The 21,848-nt window shown below is 40.8% G+C and overlaps 1 protein-coding gene across 6 annotated transcripts in view; it reads right to left on the reverse strand.

Annotated features, from left to right (window-relative positions):
• Positions 1-21,848, reverse strand: part of mapk10 (mitogen-activated protein kinase 10) — a 485,536-nt gene that overhangs the window by 87,905 nt on the left and 375,783 nt on the right. For 4 of the 6 annotated variants that reach the window (XM_085963697.1, XM_085963679.1, XM_085963717.1 and 1 more), the window contains exon 8: positions 20,529-20,600. In XM_085963697.1, the coding sequence (XP_085819823.1) occupies positions 20,529-20,600 (72 nt within the window). Of the gene's footprint in view, positions 1-1,135; positions 1,208-20,528; positions 20,601-21,848 lie in introns of all 6 variants that reach the window. The other 2 variants (XM_085963726.1, XM_085963687.1) reach the window with 1 other exon arrangement.

A 21,848-nucleotide genomic window follows, 5' to 3' on the forward strand; every position in this document is an offset into this window, starting at 1 on the left:
CACGCAAACACGGGGAGAATGTTTGCATTAAATCTCATCAGCCATTGTTCTGCCCACTTAAATATTTTGACAAACTCATTTTGTAATTTCTGAGCTGCCTTTCGTGAATCCACTAACCTGTCCTAGTTTGATATAATTTGCAAAGTTTTGCACTGAGTTTCTGTAAATTAGGAACAGTAGTGGTCCCAACACCAATCCCTGGGCTCCGCACTCACCATTTTTCCTACCTTGACTCGACTCCCCTAACAACGACATGTTATTTTCCACCGTTTAGCTAATTTCTTATCCATTCTAAAGATTTACTTTAGAATGCTCACTTCTTTGAGCTCAACTAGTAGCCTTTTGCTTGGAACTTTGTCAAAAGCCTTTTTGGAAGTCTAGGGGGTGAAATTGGCCTTAGGTGGTTGTACAATACAGGCGATAGTGAATCCGCAGCCTGTTTTACGCCACCCTGTTATGAAATCAATGGGAAAGACAATGGAACGGGTTGTAAAACGGACGGCCGATTCACTATCGCCCATTTTACACTACCGCCCAAGACCAATTTTACCCCCATGATGTTTGAACGCTTTCCACAGTCCACTCTGATGTCACTTCCTTCAAACAGTTAAAGAAGTTGATCATGTAGATTCTTCTCCTGAATCTATGTTGGCTGCTGTTTACTAGATTATTATTGTACAGATAATCCTCACATTTCCTGCTGATAATTCATTTTATTATTTTACATGGTAATGAAGGAAGACTGGTGGGTCTGTAGTTGGCCGTATCTGCTTTGTTGCTCTTTTTGAAAATAGGCACCATGTTAGCCCCTGATCAACGGTCACAGGAATTATGATGCCTGAGTCCCAAGTTATCAAATAACCAGAAAATTAACTTTTTGGAAACACTTGGTTGAATATCTCTAGCTTTAAATATTATTAGTGTTTTTTTTTACAAAAGTGGCTTCTACTAATACACTTATAAAGTAGTTCACAGCAAAAGGCCAGACTACAGTAACTGTCCCAAAATACAATGAAGTCAAACATAATTGCACTCTAATGTACCCATTTTAATGTATGTATCCCTTGTGTGGAAAGTTTGACAGATACAATCAGGAATCTATGGCTAGAGGTCAAAAGGTTGCTAGGAAGGATACGATCAGTACCAGGGAACAACACAGCGCCTCTGATCATTTCTCCCATGATGCACCCCACTGACCAGTTATCAACTGAAAACAAAATGGAATGAAGGATAATTAACGTGCAAAACAGAACAAATAACAAGGTTAACTACAGCTGCCACAATACAGAAACCCAATGAAAATTATTTAAAACAATTACTACTTTTTTTTTTAAAAACCTCTGCATTTTTACAACATTTCTTCAGAATGCACTGGAAACAGAAGCAAATGACCATTTCCTCAGAAATAAAACCATTTTGCAGGTATAGCAGTTTTGATTTGTGAGCTGATATATTACAGCCCTGAATTTCTCTGAAACAGGATTTCCGCTGCACTGCCGACAGAGTTACAATGGTCCGGCAGCAGAAAGTCCGAGCAAATTCAGGGCCCTTTGTGTTTTTCACCCTTTAACTAATTGCTTTTGCAGTATCCTGTAAATATTCTGTGAATCAAATACCTAGTTCAAAAAAGATTCCGAATGTTAATGGTCTTCACAAGTAATCAATCCTTTCTTTTGCTGACCAGATACTAGCTGCATGTACTCCTCTCTGGAGAGTGCATGCTTGGATTAAAGTGGAGGCCAGGGTGCAATCAACCAGAAAATCTCTGCTGCCAATGCATTTAATTCATCAACTGTTACTGGTTTTCACACCAATCATTAAATAATGAATGTTTTCCATTTATATATAAGCCATTGTTGTCAGAAATTTCTAGTTTTCAAGCCCAGATATTCTAGCTTATGAGTAATTATTCCTATTCAAAAAATGCTGGAATATGATTCTATATGATGTTTGCAATTGCAGTACACTGTTTAAGAAATGTTTAAAAATGCCTAGACTCCATACAGGAACTTTTATTTAAATGTCATCCTGCTTTTGAATTTCTTCAGAAACAGCATTATTTGTCATGATTGTGGTTGTAGGAACATAGGAACAGGAGTGGGCCATTCAGCCCCTCGAGCCTGCTCCGCCACTGAATTAGATCATGGCTGATCTATATCTTAACTCCATCTACCCGCCTTGGTTCCGTAACCCTTACCTAACAGAAATCTATCAATCTCAGTTTTGAAATTTTCAATTGACCCAGACTCAACAGCTTTTTGGGGGAGAGAATTCCAGATTTCCCCTACCCTTTATGTGAAGAGGTGCTTTCTGACATCACCGCTGAGCGGCCTAGCTCAAATTTTATGTTATACCCCTTTATTCTGGACTCTCCCACCAGAGTAAATCATTTCTCTGTATCTACCCTATCAAATTCCTTAATCTTTTTAAATAGCTCACTTAGATCACCTCCTTAATCTTCTATATTCAAGGGAATAAAAGCCTAGTTTATGCAAACTATCCTCATAATTTATCCCTTTTAGCCCCAGTATCATTCTAGCGAATGTGCACGCCACCCCCTCCAAGGTCGATATATTCCTCCCAAGGTGTGGCACCCAGAACTGAATGAAGTACACCAGATGGGAACTAACCAGAGCTCTGTACAGCTGTAACATAACTTCCACCCCATTGTATTCTACCCATCTTGAAATAAAGGCCAACATCCCATTAGTCTTTTAAAATATTTTCTGTGCCTGTCCACTAGCTTTTAATGATTTCTATGCTTGGACCCTGAAATCTCTCTGTTCATCCACCATTTCTAGCTTCTCACCATTTAGAAAATACTCTGCTCCATCTTTTTTAGGTCCAAAGTGGATGAACTCACACACTGAACTCCATCTGCCAGTTTTGACCACTCACTTAATCTATCAATGTCCCTTTGCAACTTTCTGCTCCCATCTACACTATTTACTGTGCCGCCTAACTTAGTATCATCAGCAAACAAGGTCCCTGATGAAAGGCCATTGACTTGAAACATTAACTTTGTTTCTCTCTTCACAGATGCAGCCTGACCTGCTGAGTATTTCCAGCATTTTCAGTTTTTATTTTAGATATACGGCTCTCTATTCCCTCATCCATGTCATTTATAAATATATAGTGAAAAGCTGCGGCCCCAGTACAGATTGCTGAGGGACACCATGTACCACATCCTGCCAATTTTAGAGTACCCATTATCCCTACTCTCCGTCTTCTACCTCCTAATCAATTCCCTATCCAAAGCCTCCAATTCCATGCACTCTCATTTTTGTTAACAGTATCTTATGTGGAACTTTGGCAAATGCCTTTTGGAAGTCCATATAAATAACATCCATAGACACTCCCTTATCTACCACGTTAGTTACCTCCTCAAAAAATGTAACTAGTTTCGTTAGCCATGACTTATCCTTTACAAATCCACGCTGGCTCTCTATGATCAGCTCATATTTATTCAAATGCTCACTCACTCTGTCCCTAATAACAGATTCTAGTAACTTCCCCACAACTGATAGGCCTATCATGTCCTAATTTATCTCTTTTATCCTTCTTAAATAGTGGAATGACATTGGCAATTTTTCAATCCAAGGGGACAGTTCCTGATTCAAGAGAGTTTTGGAAGGTCATGACTAACGTATCAACAATTTCTTTACCTATTTCTTTTATTACCCTGGGGTGGAAATCATCAGGTCCTAGAGATTTGTCTATCTTTAATACATTAGTTTCTCCATCACCATTTTAAAAATCTTATATTGTCTTACATTCTGTTGTCACTCTAGATAGTTCCCAAATTAACCCCATCACTATGGTAACAGCTGGGAACATAGTCATCATGCCTCTCATTTGATGATCCTGCCCAGAATCCTCATCCTCTCCACAGGTAGCAGTGCTTCAAGGTAGGTTGCTTGAGGCATTGCTGCTTTAGCCTGTCCCTCCACACTTTCTCTGAGCTGTGGATAATCACCACTCCTTCCTTTACCACTCCCAGCCTTGTATCTCTCAGCAGGGTGACTATCGTCTGAAACTTTTGCACCAAAAATCTCCCTCCCTCCCTCATTAATGTGTCGGATTGTCTCCAACTCTGCCTCAAATCCTGATATATTAACAAACCAGTTAATCTCAGTTGGAGACACCTTCCCGGAGATGTGTTTGTCCGAGTTATCATCTGCTACTCAAAACTCCCACATCCTTCAGGAACCGTACATCATTGTCCTTTCCTACTGGAACACTCACTATAAATGATTGTAAAGTTATAGTTTTGTTTACATTCTTATCTTCTTAAATTTCAATGAAACTACTCTCCTCCTCCCCCTATGCTCTAAATGCCCACATTAGCCAAATACCTAGTACAGAAGTACTGTTTTGACTCTGTCCCTACCTCATTCTGTTACCAGCTCACTCCAAGGTGTGCTCTCCACTTCGGGCACTGATGTCTTAATCTTACCCACAATTACAGCCTGGCTCTCTGATTAATGGATTCACTTTAGGGCAAAGTGCTCCAAATGTGGCTAACAAGAGAAGTTAAAGATAGTATTATATTAAAGGAAGAGGCTTATAATGTTGCCTAAAAGAGGAGTAAGCTGGAGGATTGGGAGGATTTTAGAAACCAGCAAAGGATGACCAAGACATTGATAAAGAAAAAGAAAATAGAATAAGAGTAAACTAGCAAGATACATAAAAACAGATTGAAAAAGCTTCAATAGGTATGAGATTAGTGAAAGTAAACGTGGGTCCCTTAGAGGCAGAGACAGGAGAAAGTATAATGGGAAATAAGGAAATGGCAGAGACATTAAACAAATACTTTGTATCTGTCTTCATGGTAGAAGACACAAAGAAATCTCAGAAATAGTGTGGAACAAAGGGCCTAGTGAGAGTGAAGAACTTAAAGAAATTAGTATTAGTAAAGAAATAGGGCAGGATTTTCATTGGGCCGTGGAGGCAGGATTAAAATCCCGAAATCGGGCGGCACAAACCCATCCCGCCCCCAACCCGCCTCCATGCCAGTTTCAAAGGAGGCGGGTACCTGACCCACGCTGGAACCTACCACCCCGAGGCAGGAAGGGGCTTAGTGCCAATTAACTGCCTGTTAACAGGCAGTTTTTAGCCTAATCCCTATTTTTATTCTTGAAGTGTCGGATTCCCGACAGCTCCAAACCACGCCAAGTTAGCGAGGCAGGCCGTCGGGCTTGGAGGGTCGAGATGTCCGGTGTTCAGGTGAGTGATGGGTGCATGAGTGCAGAGGTAAGTGTGTTTGGTGTGTTTAAAGTGTTTAAAGAAGTTTTACTTACCTTTACAGCCTTCCTTCCTTCAGGTCTTGGGAGTCCCTCATTTCACCGGCACAGAAAGCAGAATGGCCGTGAGCTGTCAAAAATTGCAGCATTCAGCTTTCTGTTCCAGAGAGATCTCTAAATCATCCTGAGAGGAAGGAATTAACTTGGAGTACAGATTGTCAGTGTTTGACAGCTTCAAACAGCTGTGAAACGCTGATATTTCATCTGTCAAAAGGTCTTGACAGATGAAATATCAATCTGTGACATCACCTGTTGCCGGGTGGCCCTTAATTGGCCTTCTGAACCCACTGGGCGGGCTCAACAAGGTCAATCAAGTCAAAATTGCATGGGTTGGCTACAACTCGATGGAGGCGGGACTACAACCCCGAAAGTTGTAGTCCCGCCTCCTACACGCCTCCTCAATGAAAATCCAGCCCATAGTGTTGGAGAAATTAATGGGACTGAAAACTGATAAATCCCCTGGACCTGATGGCCTATATCCTGGGGTTTTAAAAAAGGTGGCAACAGAGATAGTGGATGCATTGGTTTTAATCTTCCAGAATTCCCTAGATTCTAAAACGGTCCCCATGGATTGAAAGGTATCAAATGTAACCCCACTATTCAAGAAAGGTTGGAGAGAGGAAAATGGGAACTATAGGCCAGTTAGTCTGACATCAGTAGTAGGGAAATTGCCAGAATATATTATTAGGGATGTGGTAACAGGGCATTTAGAAAATCATAATATGATTGGACAGAATCAACACAGAATTATGAAAGGGAAATCATGTTTGACAAATCTGTTAAGAGTTTTTTGAGGTTGTAACTAGCTGGGCAGATAAGGGGGAAGCAGTGGATGTATTGTATTTGGATTTTCAAAAAGCATTCAATATGTTGCCACACAAGAGGTTAATATACAACATTAGGGTTCATGGGATTGGAGGCAATATATTGGCCTGGATTGAGGATTGGTTAATGGACAGAAAACAGAGAGTAGGAATAAACGGGTCATTTTTGGGTTGGCAGGCTTCCAACTAGTGGGGTACCGCAAGGATCAGTGCTTGGGCCTCAGCTATTTACAATCTGTATCAATGACTTAGATGAAGGGACCAAGTGTAATGTATCCAAGTTTGCTGACAATACAAAGTTAGGTGGGAAAGTAAGCTGTGAGGAGGACGCAATGAGGCTGCAAAGGGATTTAGACAGGTTAAGTGAGTGGGCAAAAACATGGTAGATGGAATATAATGCAGAGAAGTGTGAAGTTATCCACTTTGGTAGGAAAAATAGAAAAGCAGAATATCTTTTAAATGATGAGAGACTGGGAAATGTTGGTATTTAGAGGGACCTGAGTGTCCTTGTACATGAATCACAGAAAGTTAATATGCAGGTACAGCAAGCAATTAGGAAAGCAAATGGTATGTTAGCCTTTATTACAAAGGGATTAGGGTATAAGATTAAAGATGTCTTACTACAATTATATAGGGCCCTGCTGAGACCACACCTGGAGTATTGTGTACAGTTTTGGTCTCCTTTCCTCAGGAAGAATATACTTGCCTTAGAGGGAGTACAATGAAGGTTCACTAGACTGATTCCTGGGATGATGGGATTGTCCTATGAGGCGAGATTGAGTAGACTAGGCCTATATTCTCTCAAGTTTAGAAGAATGAGAGGTGATCTCATTGAAACATACACAATTCTTACAGGGCTTGACAGGGCAGATGCAGGGAGGATGTTTCTCCTGGCTGGGGAGTCTAGAACCAGGGGTCACAGTCTCAGAATAAGGGGTCAGACATTGAGAACTGAGATGAGGAGAAATTTCTTCACTCAGCGGGTGGTGAATCTTTGGAATTCTCTACCCCTGAGGGCTGTGGATGCTCAGTTGTTGAGTATATTCAAGACAGAGAGCGATAGGTTTTTAGATACTAAGGGCATCAAGGGAGATGGGGATAGTGTGGGAAGGTGGAGTTGAGGTAGAAGATTAGTCATGATCTTATTGAATGGCGGAGCAGGCTCGCATGGCTGAATGGCCTACTCCTGCTCCTATCTCTTGTGTTCTTATTTTCTCAAATTAGGCAGCTAGCACCTAAAATCTCTCTAAATAATTGAAGTTGTTATAAGGTATTATTTTAATCAACAGAATATGTCTTTATTCTAGAAGAAAATCCAAAGCACTTGCTTACCACTTTTTTCTTACAAATTTTAAATTTGATTTTTGTTTTGGGTCAAATTCTCTTAAAATAAAATTTTGTCCCAAGCCATTAACTGCATAGAACCAAAAGATCAGTCTTAAATCACTTTTAGTGATGTTACAGCATCAAAGTATCTCAGGCATGAGAAGTAGACACAGAAGTATAATTATGAAATTACGCTCCTAGCGCAGAACCTTTTCTGCTGGGAGCAGGTATCAGGAATTCAGGTGTAGGCTCCCATGATTTTCCATCCATTAGCACAGGGGTGGTCAAGTTTTTCAGCTAGTTAGGCTGCATAAATTTTTATCATAGAGCCTCAGGGTCCAAATATAAAGTTTCAATTCACGTTCCCATTGATTAACATATATCCCAGTTGTTGATACTAAAAGAACTACGTTATTTTGATTTAGAATTGATAAACCAATGATGCAACAGCACCAAACCAGCCTTTTCCAAACCTTCAGGCCCACAAACAGGGCAAACTAGCAAATAAGAAATTTAAGCACACAAAAGACTGTGTCCCCTAAGTTTTGAGAGCCAGAGTGCCTGGGCCTAGGGACATTATGTTGCCCACAGGCTGTAGTTTGGACACGCATGTATTAATGAAGAGAAAATCATGGGCAGTGCACACCCAAACTCCCAATATACACAAATGGCTTCTGATGAAAGGTCATAGACTTGAAACGTTAACTCTCCACAGATGCTGCCTGATTTGCTGAGTATTTCCAGCAATTTCTGTTGTTATTTCAGATTTATTTGCTTTTGTCCACATATACACTACTGGCAACTGAGTCTCCATGCTGGGACTGTGATTCTGTAAAATTGCCTAATATGATTCTAAAATTAATAATGTATGTGATTTTAGGCACTTGTGTGCTTTGAGAGAACACCACTATAGAATGTGAACCATAATGATCAGTTCTCAACAACTTTATTGCCAGTAACTGACAGGCAGAACTGATATCCTCAGGAGGTGCAGAAGAAAGGAAGACTACTGTCTCAATTGAATAAAAAAAGTAGTTATAGAATACTTACTTCACACCTCTGTGGTTATCACAGCTTTTAGCCAATTGCAACTCATGACTTTTTCATGTTAACTCCTTCAAATTCAGTGATAGTCATACTTAACGTTAAATGATGAGGTTATACATACACTTTCCAAGTGTCCTAAGTTAGAAGTTGCTGTAACTGAATCATCTGATGAAATAATTTTCAATAAAAAAACTGATTCTAACTTACAGTTTTAGCTTTTGAGGACTAATGATTTTTAAATTGCTTTCATTTCAGTTAATGAGTGAGTTTCTGTCTGTAAAGTCCTAACTAACACAAACTGTAAGAGGAACAAATAGGCCTTATCAATAGAACCTGGTTTATAGAAAACCCTGAGCAACAATCAAAATGTTACATTATAGCTTTAATATTTAAAAGGAGGAAACATTGCTCTGCTGAGGAAGATGGGGGAAAAAGACAAAAAAGTAACTACAGGTACACTATCCCTTATCCGAAAGCCTTGGGACCAGCTGAGTTTCGGTTTTCGGAATTTTTCGGATTTCAGAAGGGACTGGGAAATTTGTATTTAATATAAATTGTAAAAGTTCAGGCTACCTCTTGCGACTGTTCCGTGTCTCATTCCCCTTCCTGCTTCTCTGGAAAGCCGGATATCAGCTGACTCCTACTAAGCTGGCCCGCAAATCAGGTCGGGGGTCGGGTGGAGGCGGAGAAAAAAATATCGGACGGGCCGCGGTTCAGGTCGGTGGGGTCGGGGTCGGGGGGGTCCGGGGGGGGGGTCGGGGTCAGGGGGGTCCGGGGGGGGGTCGGGGTCGGCGGGGGGGTCTGGGGGGGGGGTCGGGGTCGGGGGGTCCGTCCGGAGGTGGGGTCGGGGTCGGCGGGGGGGGGGAGAAAAGAATATCGGATGGGCCGCGGTTCGGGTCGGGTCGGGAGAAAAGAATATCGGACGGGCCGTGGTTCGGTTTGGGTCGTGGGGAGAAAAGAATATCGGACGGGCCGCTGCAGCTATCGGACGGGCTGCTGTATTGTTGGGTTCACTCTCCCGGTACCTCCTTCACACTGCCCGGCTCAGCCTGCAATCTCCTACCCAGGAGGGAACTCTGTGACCCTCTGCCCTGCTCAGCGTAAATCGTGCGCCACTCTGGTCATGTCGTGCGCACGACTTGCGCTGAACAAAAAAACTTTCGGTTTTTAGAGGTTTTCGGAAGTTCGGATAAAGGATAGTCTACCTGTACTAACAGCTCTTCTAATATACAGCTGACTATATGTCTGCTACAGTCTTTTCAAAAACACTATTTTGAAGAGTTTAAATTAGTTTCATTGCAAATACCGGGCAAGTTTGCAAATACTTAGAACAAGGGGATCATGTTGAGGGGCAGTTTGATTACTTCAGCCATATTGCCTTTTAACACAAACAATCCTTTATTTGTCTCTAAATGAACTGTCCCCATGAGCAAGCAAGGATCTATGTTATACAGACACAAGGCACTGGCCACTGCACTCTTCAAAGGGACATGCCAGCAATCAAAGTTAATTTGATAATAGGGCCCCACATTCACCTGCTGCTGTAAAGTATTGTATTGACTGAAGGCTTCAATTGACAGAGGTGAAAGGTTAAGATCGTAATAAGGGTAGGACCAGAATTATTCATTTACACAATAAGCAACTTTTGTGATTTCTGTTTTAACACATTTTAAAGCTTGAAGGTTATCCAGGTGATAAACACTTATATGAACAACTGAAGATAGATAGATAGATTAGATAGATAGGTAGACAGACAGACAAGAATAATACTATTGCAAATGATCCCATCCGATTCTACAGGCATCTCATTAATGAGGAAAAGTTGTTAGAATTAACTTGTAACCATATTGCTCCAGCAGTCCTACCCACTTCTGAACTATTGATGGAATTTATAGATAGAGAACATTTATCCTCCATTTATGAACAGAATCCCAGCAGAGGCAGAGACTGTATTTCCCTTGACTGGCTGCAGCTGCCCTCTGCTGTTCAAAAGGCAAGTTGAAAGATTGGCTTGTGTGGTTGACTGCACAAACCCATATACAAAAATAGTTTGGAAATTATTTTTCTATATTAGATGGACTCAAGATTTTTTAAACATGCCAAGATATTGCATTAATGGCATATGCAATAATGAAATCATGTTACTAATGGAAAATACATTCAAACTTTACAAGAAAAAAGATCAATAATTGTTATGAAAGAAATATGGCAATAAATATACATATTGTGATAACACATTTATGTTTTCATTTGTTAACTACAGATAAATGGAGAAATATTCATTTGTTTGAAAACTAGTTTGGCTGATTAATGAAACCTGAAGGGCTACAACAACTGCTATTCAAATCTCAATCTATTCTATTTAATACATTTAAATAAGTATTCAATGGTTCTATTGTTTGAGATTGCAATGATTGAAGTGTCAAGTGGTGGAGGCTTCTGTTCTGTTATTTGTACTGGGTCCTGCACGGTCCCTTATGAATAAATATAAAATAAAAATTATGATAAATGCCAGGGCAGTAACATTTTAATCAGTCTGTAACACCAGCTAGAGGGCTCCAATTTGAACAGATGGATGTCAAAAATGGCCATAATTTGTGAATGACTGTTCAGAAAGGAGAAAAGGAGTACAGCTGAAGTAAAATGCAGCAGGTATTGCTCAAAAATGGGAAGCAATCATTTCCACTGCCAAGAAAAATCTAGACCCACCTAGGGTAAATTTTCCTTTTCACCGCCTGGGTGGTAATCTGACATAGCGGGCCTGTGATAGAACTCACTAGATTTTCATTCCGTTGAAATCAATGGGATCAAAATCAGGCGGGTTCTGTCATGGGTGGATGATCCACTCTGCCAGATTAATGCACAGGCGGTAAAGACAAAAAAAATGATCCCATCTACATCAGATCAAATTACATGACACTGGCCTTTCTGAGAAAGCTTCTTCTAATCCGAACAGATTCCTCATAACAGCCTCAGTGTTTTTTTTGCAAGTTCGAATCACTAAGACAGTTCCTGAACAGAAAAAATATTCTATTCTTTGGTTGACATGTATTCTTCTGACATCAAAGCAAAATAATTTTTAATTGTCTCTTAAATATTACATCCTACTGCCTAACATATCCTAGCATTGAACTGGGAGACAGTGAATGGGCTGATAGGTTTAAGGTGTCAGTCTTGGTTCCCTGGTAGCACTCTGACCTCAGAGTCAAAAGGTTGTGGGTTCAAGTCCCACTCCAGAGACTTGATCACATAATCTAGGCTGACACTTCACTGCAGCACTGAAGAATTGCTACACTGTCAGAGGTGTCATCTTTTGGATGACATTTTAAAGCAAGGCCCTGTACCCTCTCAAGTAGACATGGCACTATTTGAAGAAGAGCAAATGAGTTCTCCTCAGTGTCCTGGCCAATATTTATTCCTCAACCAACATCACCAAATCAGATTACCTGGTCATTATCGCATTGCTGTTTGTGGGATCTTGCTGTGCAAAAATTGGCTGCTGTGTTTCCTACAATACAACAGTGACTACACTTCAAAAGTGGGATGTCCTGAGGTCGTGAAAGGTGCAATATAAATGAAAGTTCTTTGTTTTAAAAAAGACTTGTGTGCTAATCTGTACTCAGGTGATATTTCTCATATTTTCATTAGTTTCCCAATTGATAGTGCATACACACCATGGCACAAGGAAAAAGATAAATAGGTCCACTAAACGAAAAGTGCTGTCAAACATGAAAGTTCAAAATGTGTTATATGAGCGACAGTTTTTCTTACTGCTGCAGTAATGAAATGTCAATGCAGTCAGGAGATCCAAGCCTATTATAATATAGTGTAAGCTGCTTCATCTCATCAAAATTTATGATACCGAAGTATTAATTTTGAAACACGGTTTTCCTAGCTGCTCCTATCTATGACACCATGCTCTACAACATAGTGGAGAGTTCTTTTCTGGGTCACAGCAATGTAACGCTCTGAAGGCGAGGCATTCCCAACCCACCTGAAAGTCATTTCCTGGCCTATGAACAAGACATCCACAAAACCTTTGACAAAGTTGCAAACAAAAGGCTTCTGCTTAAGCTTAAAGCAGTGATGACTGAAAATAAAGCCTGGGAATGAAGAAGAAACTGGTGGAAGGGTAGGAAGCAGCGGCTACTTGTTATGAGAGTTATGTCACAGCGAAGGAGAGGAGGACTCCAGGGATCCATGTTGGGGCCCCTACCATATCTAATTTACATTAATAACTTGGTTTCAGAAGCTCAGTCCATCTGGTCAAATTCACAAATGATACCAAACTGCAGAGTGGGGAAGGGAGGCCATTGCATCTGAAGAGGCAGCCAGGGGGGTCAACAGAATGAATTAGATAAAGTACATAAGTGGGAAAACCAGTTTCTGATTAAATTTAACACAGATAAAGATTAAAATATTGCACACAAGAAAAAAGAAATGAGTGACATATATACGGTAAGAACGGTATTGAAATAGTTACAGATGAAGTTGAAAGAAATCCAAGGGTATAACTGGGCTCAGTGCTCAACACATCCAGTCACTGCAGAACAGCAATTAACAAAACAAGTAGAATGCTTAAATATATATAACCAAACAATAGTGTACAAGTCAGAGGAAATCATGTTAAAACTGTACAGTCAGACCACAGCTTCAGTACGCAGCCCAATTTTGGTCACTGACAAAAGAAAGAGTCAAGCTCTGGAGGTGGCATGGAGAAATGCAATAAGGCTGATTCCCAGGGTCAAAGATTGAGTTATGAGGGAAGATTAGAGAAAGCTGGACTTTTTGACCTTCAAAGAAGGAAACTGACAGGGGAATTCATAGAGCTGTGTAAAATGGTAAACAATATAGAATAGATAAATCCAGAACATTATTTCAAAATAGACCATGAGAGCAATGAATGAGTTCCAACTCATGAAAGACAAATCAATAACTGAGATCAGGCACTTCCTCACACAATGAGGGTACGGTAAAAATGAAGCACTTTTGTCTAAGATTCTAAGATTTAGAATTAAATTGGTTTCTTCAATTCTGTCATGGTATTAATATATAAGCCATTAAAAAACAGCAGTTTTAGTTTATTTTTGATATAGTAGTTACAATCAGTTACTTGTCTAAGCCAGATGTCTGGGGATGGGGGGAGGGAAGAAGAAGGGTGCAAACAATTCAAATACAAACATCTTATGGGATTAGTTTGAATATATAATTGATTGCCTACTATATTGCAGTTTTAAGAAAGTTATTTAAATTGACATGGTCCTGGTCTTTTTTGAGGAAGTATTTTTCATTATTGGCTGGTTCAAATTAGATAGTATATCTGAAGCCTTTGAAGGCTGACAGTCAAACCAGGTAACTTCTCTGAACAGTGAGAAAAGGAAATTAATCACCCTGTAAGAATAATTTAGTGCAGCACTCGTGAATATTTGTTATTTTCTACGTACTCAAGGATAGTTAAGTTTAATAATGGCTGTAAAATCTATATTGTGTCATTGTTACTGTTCATTTATTCTTTTCCCCTTTAATAGTGTTATTCTGCTGCCTTCTGAAGTCAAGGAAGATCGCTTGAGTGCATGTGATCAAATCCAAAATAATTGGAGGGTTTTCAGTTTGACCCTGGGCAAGCTACAAGTTGACCTAAATATCTGGGCAAGTGAAAACGTTCTATGGGACTTGGGAAGCAAGGGTACCTATGGTCTGAGGATTGAAAAAAAGTCAAGAAACTGAAAATCTTAACAGAATAATCAAGAAGCAGAATGGACTTTCAGGTAAGATAGTAGAGGCAAAAACCATAGCCTCGATTAAGAAGCAATACGATGCCATGATGGGGAGCTGGGATAAACTGATCCCTTCCTCATCCCTACCAATCTTGTGACATATTCATTTAATCTCTTCTCTGGCATGCACACATTCATATTTTGATCATCTTACCATTGTCTCCTGCTGTTTTATAACATTTCTAAGCCGCTCCCACAATGAGAATTGCTATGTGTGTATAAATAGTACTCACTGTTTTATTCCTATTTAATTAATGTCACTTGTGTAAAAATATATGTATACTAAGGATGAGTATTTGGCCAAGTTCGTACTCCCTCATGCAGGTTTTTACTCTGGGTTAGCCTACCTCCTTAACATCTGTCGCATTCTTGTTCCCTTTATTATTCATTTTTAATTCTGTCTCTACCATTCTTAATTAGTTTCACTAGCCGGATTAATATTGGTAGCTGCTGAGTATGACAGAATCAGGCACTACTAATATTGTACTGAAAGTTTCAGTTACCTTATTATAACAATCATTCTCAAAGAAGGCATTTGATAAATTCCCACATAAGAGACTGATAACTAAGGTGAATTGAGGGCAAACTATTGACCTGGTTAGGAAATTGGCTGAGCGGCAGGAGACAGGCAGTAGGGCTAACGGGTAGGTACTCAAATTGGCAGGATGTGACTAGTGGTGTCCTGCAGGGATCTGTGTTGGGGCCTCAACTATTCACAGTATTTATTAACGACTAAGATGATGGCATAGAAAGTCATATATCCAAATTTGCCAATAACACAAAGATAGGCGGCATTGTAGGTAGTGTAGATGAAAGCATAAAATTACAAAGAGATATTGATAGATTAAGTGAATGAGCAAAATTGGGGCAAATGGATTTCAATGTAGGCAAATGCGAGGTCATCCACTTTGGACCTAAAAAGGATAGAACAGGATAAATGGTGAAAAGCTAAAAACAGTGAAGGTCCAAAGAGACTTGGGGGTCCAGATATATAGATCATTAAAATGTCATGAACAGGTACAGAAAATAATTTAAAAGGCTAATGGAATGCTGGCCTTTATATCTAGAGGACTAGAGTACAAGGGGGTAGAAGTTAAGCTCCAGCTGTACAAAACCCTGGTTAGACCACACCTGGAGTACTGTGAGCAGTTCTGGGCACCACACCTTAGGAAGGATATATTGGCCTTGGAGGAAGTGCAGCGTAGGTTTACCAGAATGATACCCGGACTTCAAAGGTTAAGTTACAAGGAGAGATTACACAAATTAGGGTTATATTCCCGAGAATTTAGAAGGTTAAAGGGTGAGCTGATCGAAGTTTTCATGATATTAAGGGGAACAGATAGGGTAGAGAGAGAAACTATTTCTGCTGGTTGGGGATTCTAGGACTAGGGGGCATAGTCTAAAAATTAGAGCCAGACCTTTCAGGAGTGAAATTAGGAAACACTTCTACACACAAAGGGTGGTAGAAGTTTGGAACTCTCTTCCGCAAAGGGCAATTGATGCTAGATCAACTGTTAATTTTAAATCGGAGATCGATAGATTTTTGTTAACCAAAGGTATTAAGGGGTATGGGCAAAAGGCGGAGTTAGGTCACAGATCAGCCATGATCTCATTGAATGGCGGAATAGGCTCGAGGGGCTCAAGGGCCTACTCCTGTTCCTATATCTCTTCTGCACCCTCCTATGTTCCTAGATCTTTTATGGGTTTTCCCTTTAAAATTTTGAAGGATCAAGTCATCAATGTAAGCCTTTCACTAATGAGTTCAGTAGATGCTTGAGTTCCAGCAGTCGCCTGTATGCCAACCCCAGAATTGGTCTCCAAAAACTGTCAAGATTATCATTCCAGCCAACAGACAACTGGTATAATCTTACATTGATGCAAAAGCAAATCACTGCGGATGCTGGAAATCTGAAATAAAAACAGAAAATGGTGGAAATACTCAGCAGGTCAGGCAGCATCTGTGGAGAGAGAAACAGAGTTAACGTTTCAGGTCGATGAGTTCATGCCCCCCCCCCCCGATTTCGGGATTTTAACCCTCCACACGCCTCCAATCCTGCCTCCACGGCCCAATGAAAATCCTGCCCAAAAGGTATGATAGTACAAAGCAAAAGGAGATGGTAATGGGACAAGTAAAGAAACAAAAGATGGGTCTAGAAGAGGTGTAAATGGGAATGGCAGAATCAGCAACAGCTGCCATCTGAAAAAAATAGGTGTAGATGTTATGGTCTGAAATGATTGCACTCGATGTTGAGTCCAGAAGGCTGTAAAGTGCCTAAAGTTTCCAGTTTCCTGGCCCCAACCATCTCCTTTTTGCCATGGATATCCAATCCCTCTACACCTCTATCCCCCACCAGGACAGCCTCAGGGCGCGCCGCTTCTTCCTTGAACAGAGGCCCAACCAATCTCCATCCACCACCACCCTCCTCCGCCTGGCTGAACTTGTTCTCACACTGAACAATTTCTCTTTTGACTCCACTCACTTCCTCCAATTAAACGGTGTTGCTATGGGAACCCACATGGGTTCTAGCTATGCCTGCCTTTTCGTGAGATATGTGGAACATTCTTTGTTCCAGTCCTACTCAGGTCCCCTCCCTCACTTCTTTTTCCGGTACATTGATGACTGTATCAGTGCTGTTTCCTGCTCTCAACCTGAACTGGAAAATTTCATTCAATTTGCTTCCAATTTCCACCCTTCCCTCACTTTCACATGGCCCATCTCCGACTCTTCCCTTCCCTTCCTCGACTTCGCCGTCTCCATCTCTGGGGATAGGCTATTGACAAACATTCACTACAAGCCCACTGACTCCCACAACTACCTGGACTACACTTCCTCCCACTCTGCTTCCTGTAACGACTCTATTCGATTCTCCCAGTTTCTCCATCTCCATTGCATCTGTTCTGATGATGCCACCTTCCACACTAGTGCTTCCGATATGTCTTCCTTGTTCCTCAACTGAGGATTCCCCTCTACCGTGGTTGACATGGCGCTCAACCGTATCCGTTCCATTTCCTGCACTTCTGCTCTCACCCCTCCCAGAACCATGATAGTGTTCCCTTTGCCTTCACCTTTCACCTCACAAGCCTCCACATTCAATGGATCATCTTCCGCCATTTCCACCACCTCCAGCGTGATCCCACTACCAAAAACATCTTCCCCTCCCCTCCCCTTTCAGCATTCCGAAGGGACCGTTGCCTCCGAGACACCCTGGTCTACTCCTCAATCACCCCCAACACCCCTTCCCCTTCCCACGGCACCTTCCCGTGCAAGCATAGGAGATGCAACACCTGCACTTTTACCTCATCCCTTCCCACTGTTCAGGGTCCCAAATACTCCTTTCAGGTGAAACAGCGATTTATTTGTACTTCTTGCAATTTAGTATGCTGTATTCACTGCTCACGATGTGGTCTCCTCTACATTGGGGAGATCAAATGCAGATTGGGTGACCGCTTTGCGGAACACCTCCGTTCAGTCCGTAAGGGTGACCCCGAGCATCCAGTCGCCTGTCACTTTAATTCTCCCCTCCACTCCCACTCTGACCTCTCCATCCTCGGCCTCTTACACTGTTCCAACGAAGCTCAACGTAAGCTCGAGGTACAGCACCTCATCTTTCTATTAGGCACTTTACAGCCTTCTGGACTCAACATCAAGCTCAACAATTTCAGACCTCTACCCTCATTTTTTTCAGATGGCAGCTGTTGAAGAGTCTGCTATTCTCATTTACACCTCTTCTAGACCCATCTTTTGTTTCTTTATTTGTTTTGTTACCATCTCCTTTTGCTTTGTACAATCATACCTTTTGCCATTTAGGGGAACATTTTAACCTACAAAAAGGTTGGGGTTGGAGCTTGTGGGGTAGTTAAATTGTTAAAAATCGGATTCACGACCTGATCCCACCTCCAACCCGCCCACTTCCGGTTTTAACGGAGGCGGGACGGGAAGCAGGACTGGACCAGCAGCCAACCTGCTCCCAGGAGGCGGGACCTCATTTTAAATATTACGAAGAGGCTGGAAGCCTCTTTTTAACCTCCATTTCATTTTTAACTGCATGTGGACAGGTTTTACACACTTCCTAATACCCGGCAGTTACAGCAAGGTGGGGACTGCTGCATCCAGGAGATAAGCGCCTTTACACTTACCTCCTGGATTCAGGGTCCCTGCCTAACCCACCCCCCGTGATCGTCGACCTCCCACCAGGCCTCTGATCAGCCCTCCAGGCCTCCCCCACTCCCCACCGATGATGTGGAAGCCGGCCACAATCTTCACCCCCCCACCGATCCTCCGGTGGCCGGCCATCATCTTCCTTCCACCCCACTGATCATCCAGCCCTGATCCTCTCTCCCCGCCCCCCACCCCTCAACCTTTTGCTCGACCAGCCCCCCACCCGGTCTTTTCAACGGCCCAGCCCGACCCACGATCTTCCGCCCGCCCCTCCCCCCTCCCCCCCCATCCTTTTAACGGCCTGGCCCCCACACAAACTTTCCCTCCCTCCTCTGTGCGACCTAGTGCCGCAGGTCTACCCGCCCGCAGCCTGCCAGCCTCTCAATCTGATTGGCTGCTGGCGGGAAACCAAGGCCTCCTGGGTTTCCAGACCACCTCGGAGCTACCACGCCCACAACCCACCTTCCTCCTTAAAATTCAGCCCTTAATCTCTCCTGCCTTCCACCCTAACACAGACCTTCCCTTTTGTTCTTTCCTCTCCTCCCCCCTTTCCCTACCCCTGCACTTGCTTAAAAACCTGTTACATCTCTAACTTTTTCCAGTTCTGATGAAAGGTCATCGACCTGAGATGTTAACTGTTTCTCTTTCCACAGATGCTGCTGAGTATTTTCAGCACTTTCTGTTTTTATAATCTTACATAGTTGTGTGACCACTATCTGACATAATTAACAAGCCACTTCCAAGGTGATTCAATGGCTGCTCTTAAGAGTTTGTAAGCAGCTTGGTGGTGGTCATTATACTGTAATTGTATTCGCACTAACAAGCAAATGTTAGGAATGAGAACTAAAATTTCCATTTGAAAATGGCTGGTCATCAATGATTAAATGGCTGGTCATCAATGATTAAATTAAAAGATAAACTAGTTCTGGCTTTTCATGGTTCAGAAGCCAACTTTATTTCTGCTGGTACTCACAGCAGAAAAGGTACTGAATTTGACCGAGTCTGCTTGCCTGCTCAAAGAGTGCGTGAATGGCATTGAAACAAGATGTAAACTATAGAAATGTGATAACAGGTAGATAATACAAGGACAACAATATTAAAGGGTGTCTGTCATTTATATCAGCATGGTCAAAAAGTCTGAAAGCTGCAACACCTCATAGATCCACTTGAAACTGTTCTAAATATAATACTTTAAACATTCCATTTATTATTTGTATTACAGACCGATCTTATAATTTCCATGGACAGTATTTTCACATTGCACTCCCACTCTTCTTGTATTCGAAGCTCCTTCTAATGACAAATCCAAGCGGATTGCAGGATTGCCGGGATCTAGTACAATATGTGAACACATCTCACGTGGAAACATTATAAGATCTTGGAAAGGAATTCTGTTAGGAGCACAATTTTCTGAAAAGTTTAATTCTTAGCTTTAAAAACATCTTCAGTTCCTATATGGGGTATCCCAGCTTTAAAAGTAGCCTAAAAAGAAAGCAATACTATTGAATTAAACTACCATTTTTTTTAATAGTTCATTACAAACTCTGCAAAAACATTCCAACTAAAACGGTGTGGAAGACCAGAAATGGTTTGGAGTGTCTTAGTTGTGAGCGTTGGGTGGTCAGGAATAGTGAACAGTATAAAAATAATGCCGCTTCATGAAAGACAAAGAGTGATTAGGAAGAACTATCAATATTTTGTGAAGATTCTAGGATATGACTCCTCTCAAAATGATTCTATCAGGGGCACTGAATAGTAGGCTTTAGCTTAAAGGTTAAAGGACAGCACTTGTTAGTATTTTTAGATTTTTAACAGTTCTGAATGTAGAATAATTAATCAACACTTACTCAAACGAATGTTAAAAACAAGCATGTAATATATCTTGCCACATTTCTGCACCAAATACCAAATGTTTTCATGAAAGAAACATTTCTAATATCAAATTATCACATGAAAAATGCACTACAATGTGTCTGTGCAATAAAAAAAAGTCACGGTCGCTTACAATTTATTTTTAACTCGTCTGATCTCAAGGAGTTAAAGATATGCATCAAAAAGTAATGATTAGCTGCTGCAAGCAGCGCAAGGATACAGTCCCTTCCTGGAAAGAGGATTTTGTGGCGGACCATTTCTCCCATAATGCACCCAACAGACCAAATATCCACTACGAGTTCAGAGAATGGGTGATGACACAAAAAAATTATAATTAGAATCATGAACATTGTACAAAAGGGGAAAACATAGTTAGGGATGAGAGAATAGGTAACAATTAATTGAAGTCCCCAGGTAGTATGTACCCAATATCCTGAAAGTTGAACAAACTCAAAAGGGTATTCGTGAAGACAATACACCAATATTAGATTCTATTTTCTGTGCCCTGATTTAAAAAAACAAATAAAAAAAAGCTTAGATTAAAGACTTCAAATCACTAGCTGGCCATTCTAAGCTAAGTGCCATCAACGAGAGATGCCAAAGTCTATGGGGAATTATAGTCTAAATTATGTGCAAAAATTAATAGTTCTCTATACTTATGACAACGTGCATCCAAGATACTAAATTAATTAATAAAGTATAATCCCTGTACACATTTCTGTAGAACATAACGCAGTGAGAAATATGCAATGTGTTGGAACTAGAAAAGAGAGTTTGGCAGCACCATTGGTGGCTCATTAGCAGAGAATGCCCTTGTTCATTGCAATGTAAATACAACTCATATCTTAAGTAATAGGTTTCAATCAGACAACAGAATGTAAAGAAAACAACTAATTATTGTCTCTTTCCTCTTTACCACACCAGTATATCTGTCAAACATTATTCCTATTCATTATTAATTATTCATTAATAATTTATACATAGTTCTATTCATTGTTAAATTTTCAGTTGAGTCTAAATGCTGGCAATGGTGAGATTTCCATAATGTTAAAGAAATAGTTAATATTTTAAAAATAAAATCAAAAAATAGTTCTCCACGCCAACAAGACTATGTAAATTTTTGTAGCTATAGATCGTCACTGAGAGTCTAAATGTTTCAGACTTCAGCACGCCAATTCATTTCCATTGAGGTGGACAATACTTGATAATCCAGAGGCAAATGACAGCTAAAAATCAGGAGAATCGTCTCTGTGCAGAAATATTACATTAAAGAGTGCTCTTTTAAGGTTACCATCATCCAAAATAGGAGTTTGTCATTCTTACAGTATTCAACGATGTAAAATTGTCAAGAAACTTTTCCTTCTCACAAGTGGCAAGAATGATAACTAAAAGGACCAGGATATCACTTACCTTGTGACCTCTCAATTTTAAATATTGAGTTCACTTTAAAATAATTCAAAATATGCAGAGGACATGGAAAATAATTAGCCTCTTAATTAAAGGTAGTGTATGCTAATACAGAGATTTTGTAGTGATTTTG

This window comes from Somniosus microcephalus, chromosome 2 (assembly GCF_052327205.1).
Source record: "Somniosus microcephalus isolate GS21.2 chromosome 2, FLI_Smic_1.0, whole genome shotgun sequence".
NCBI classification, from domain to species: Eukaryota; Metazoa; Chordata; class Chondrichthyes; order Squaliformes; family Somniosidae; genus Somniosus; species Somniosus microcephalus.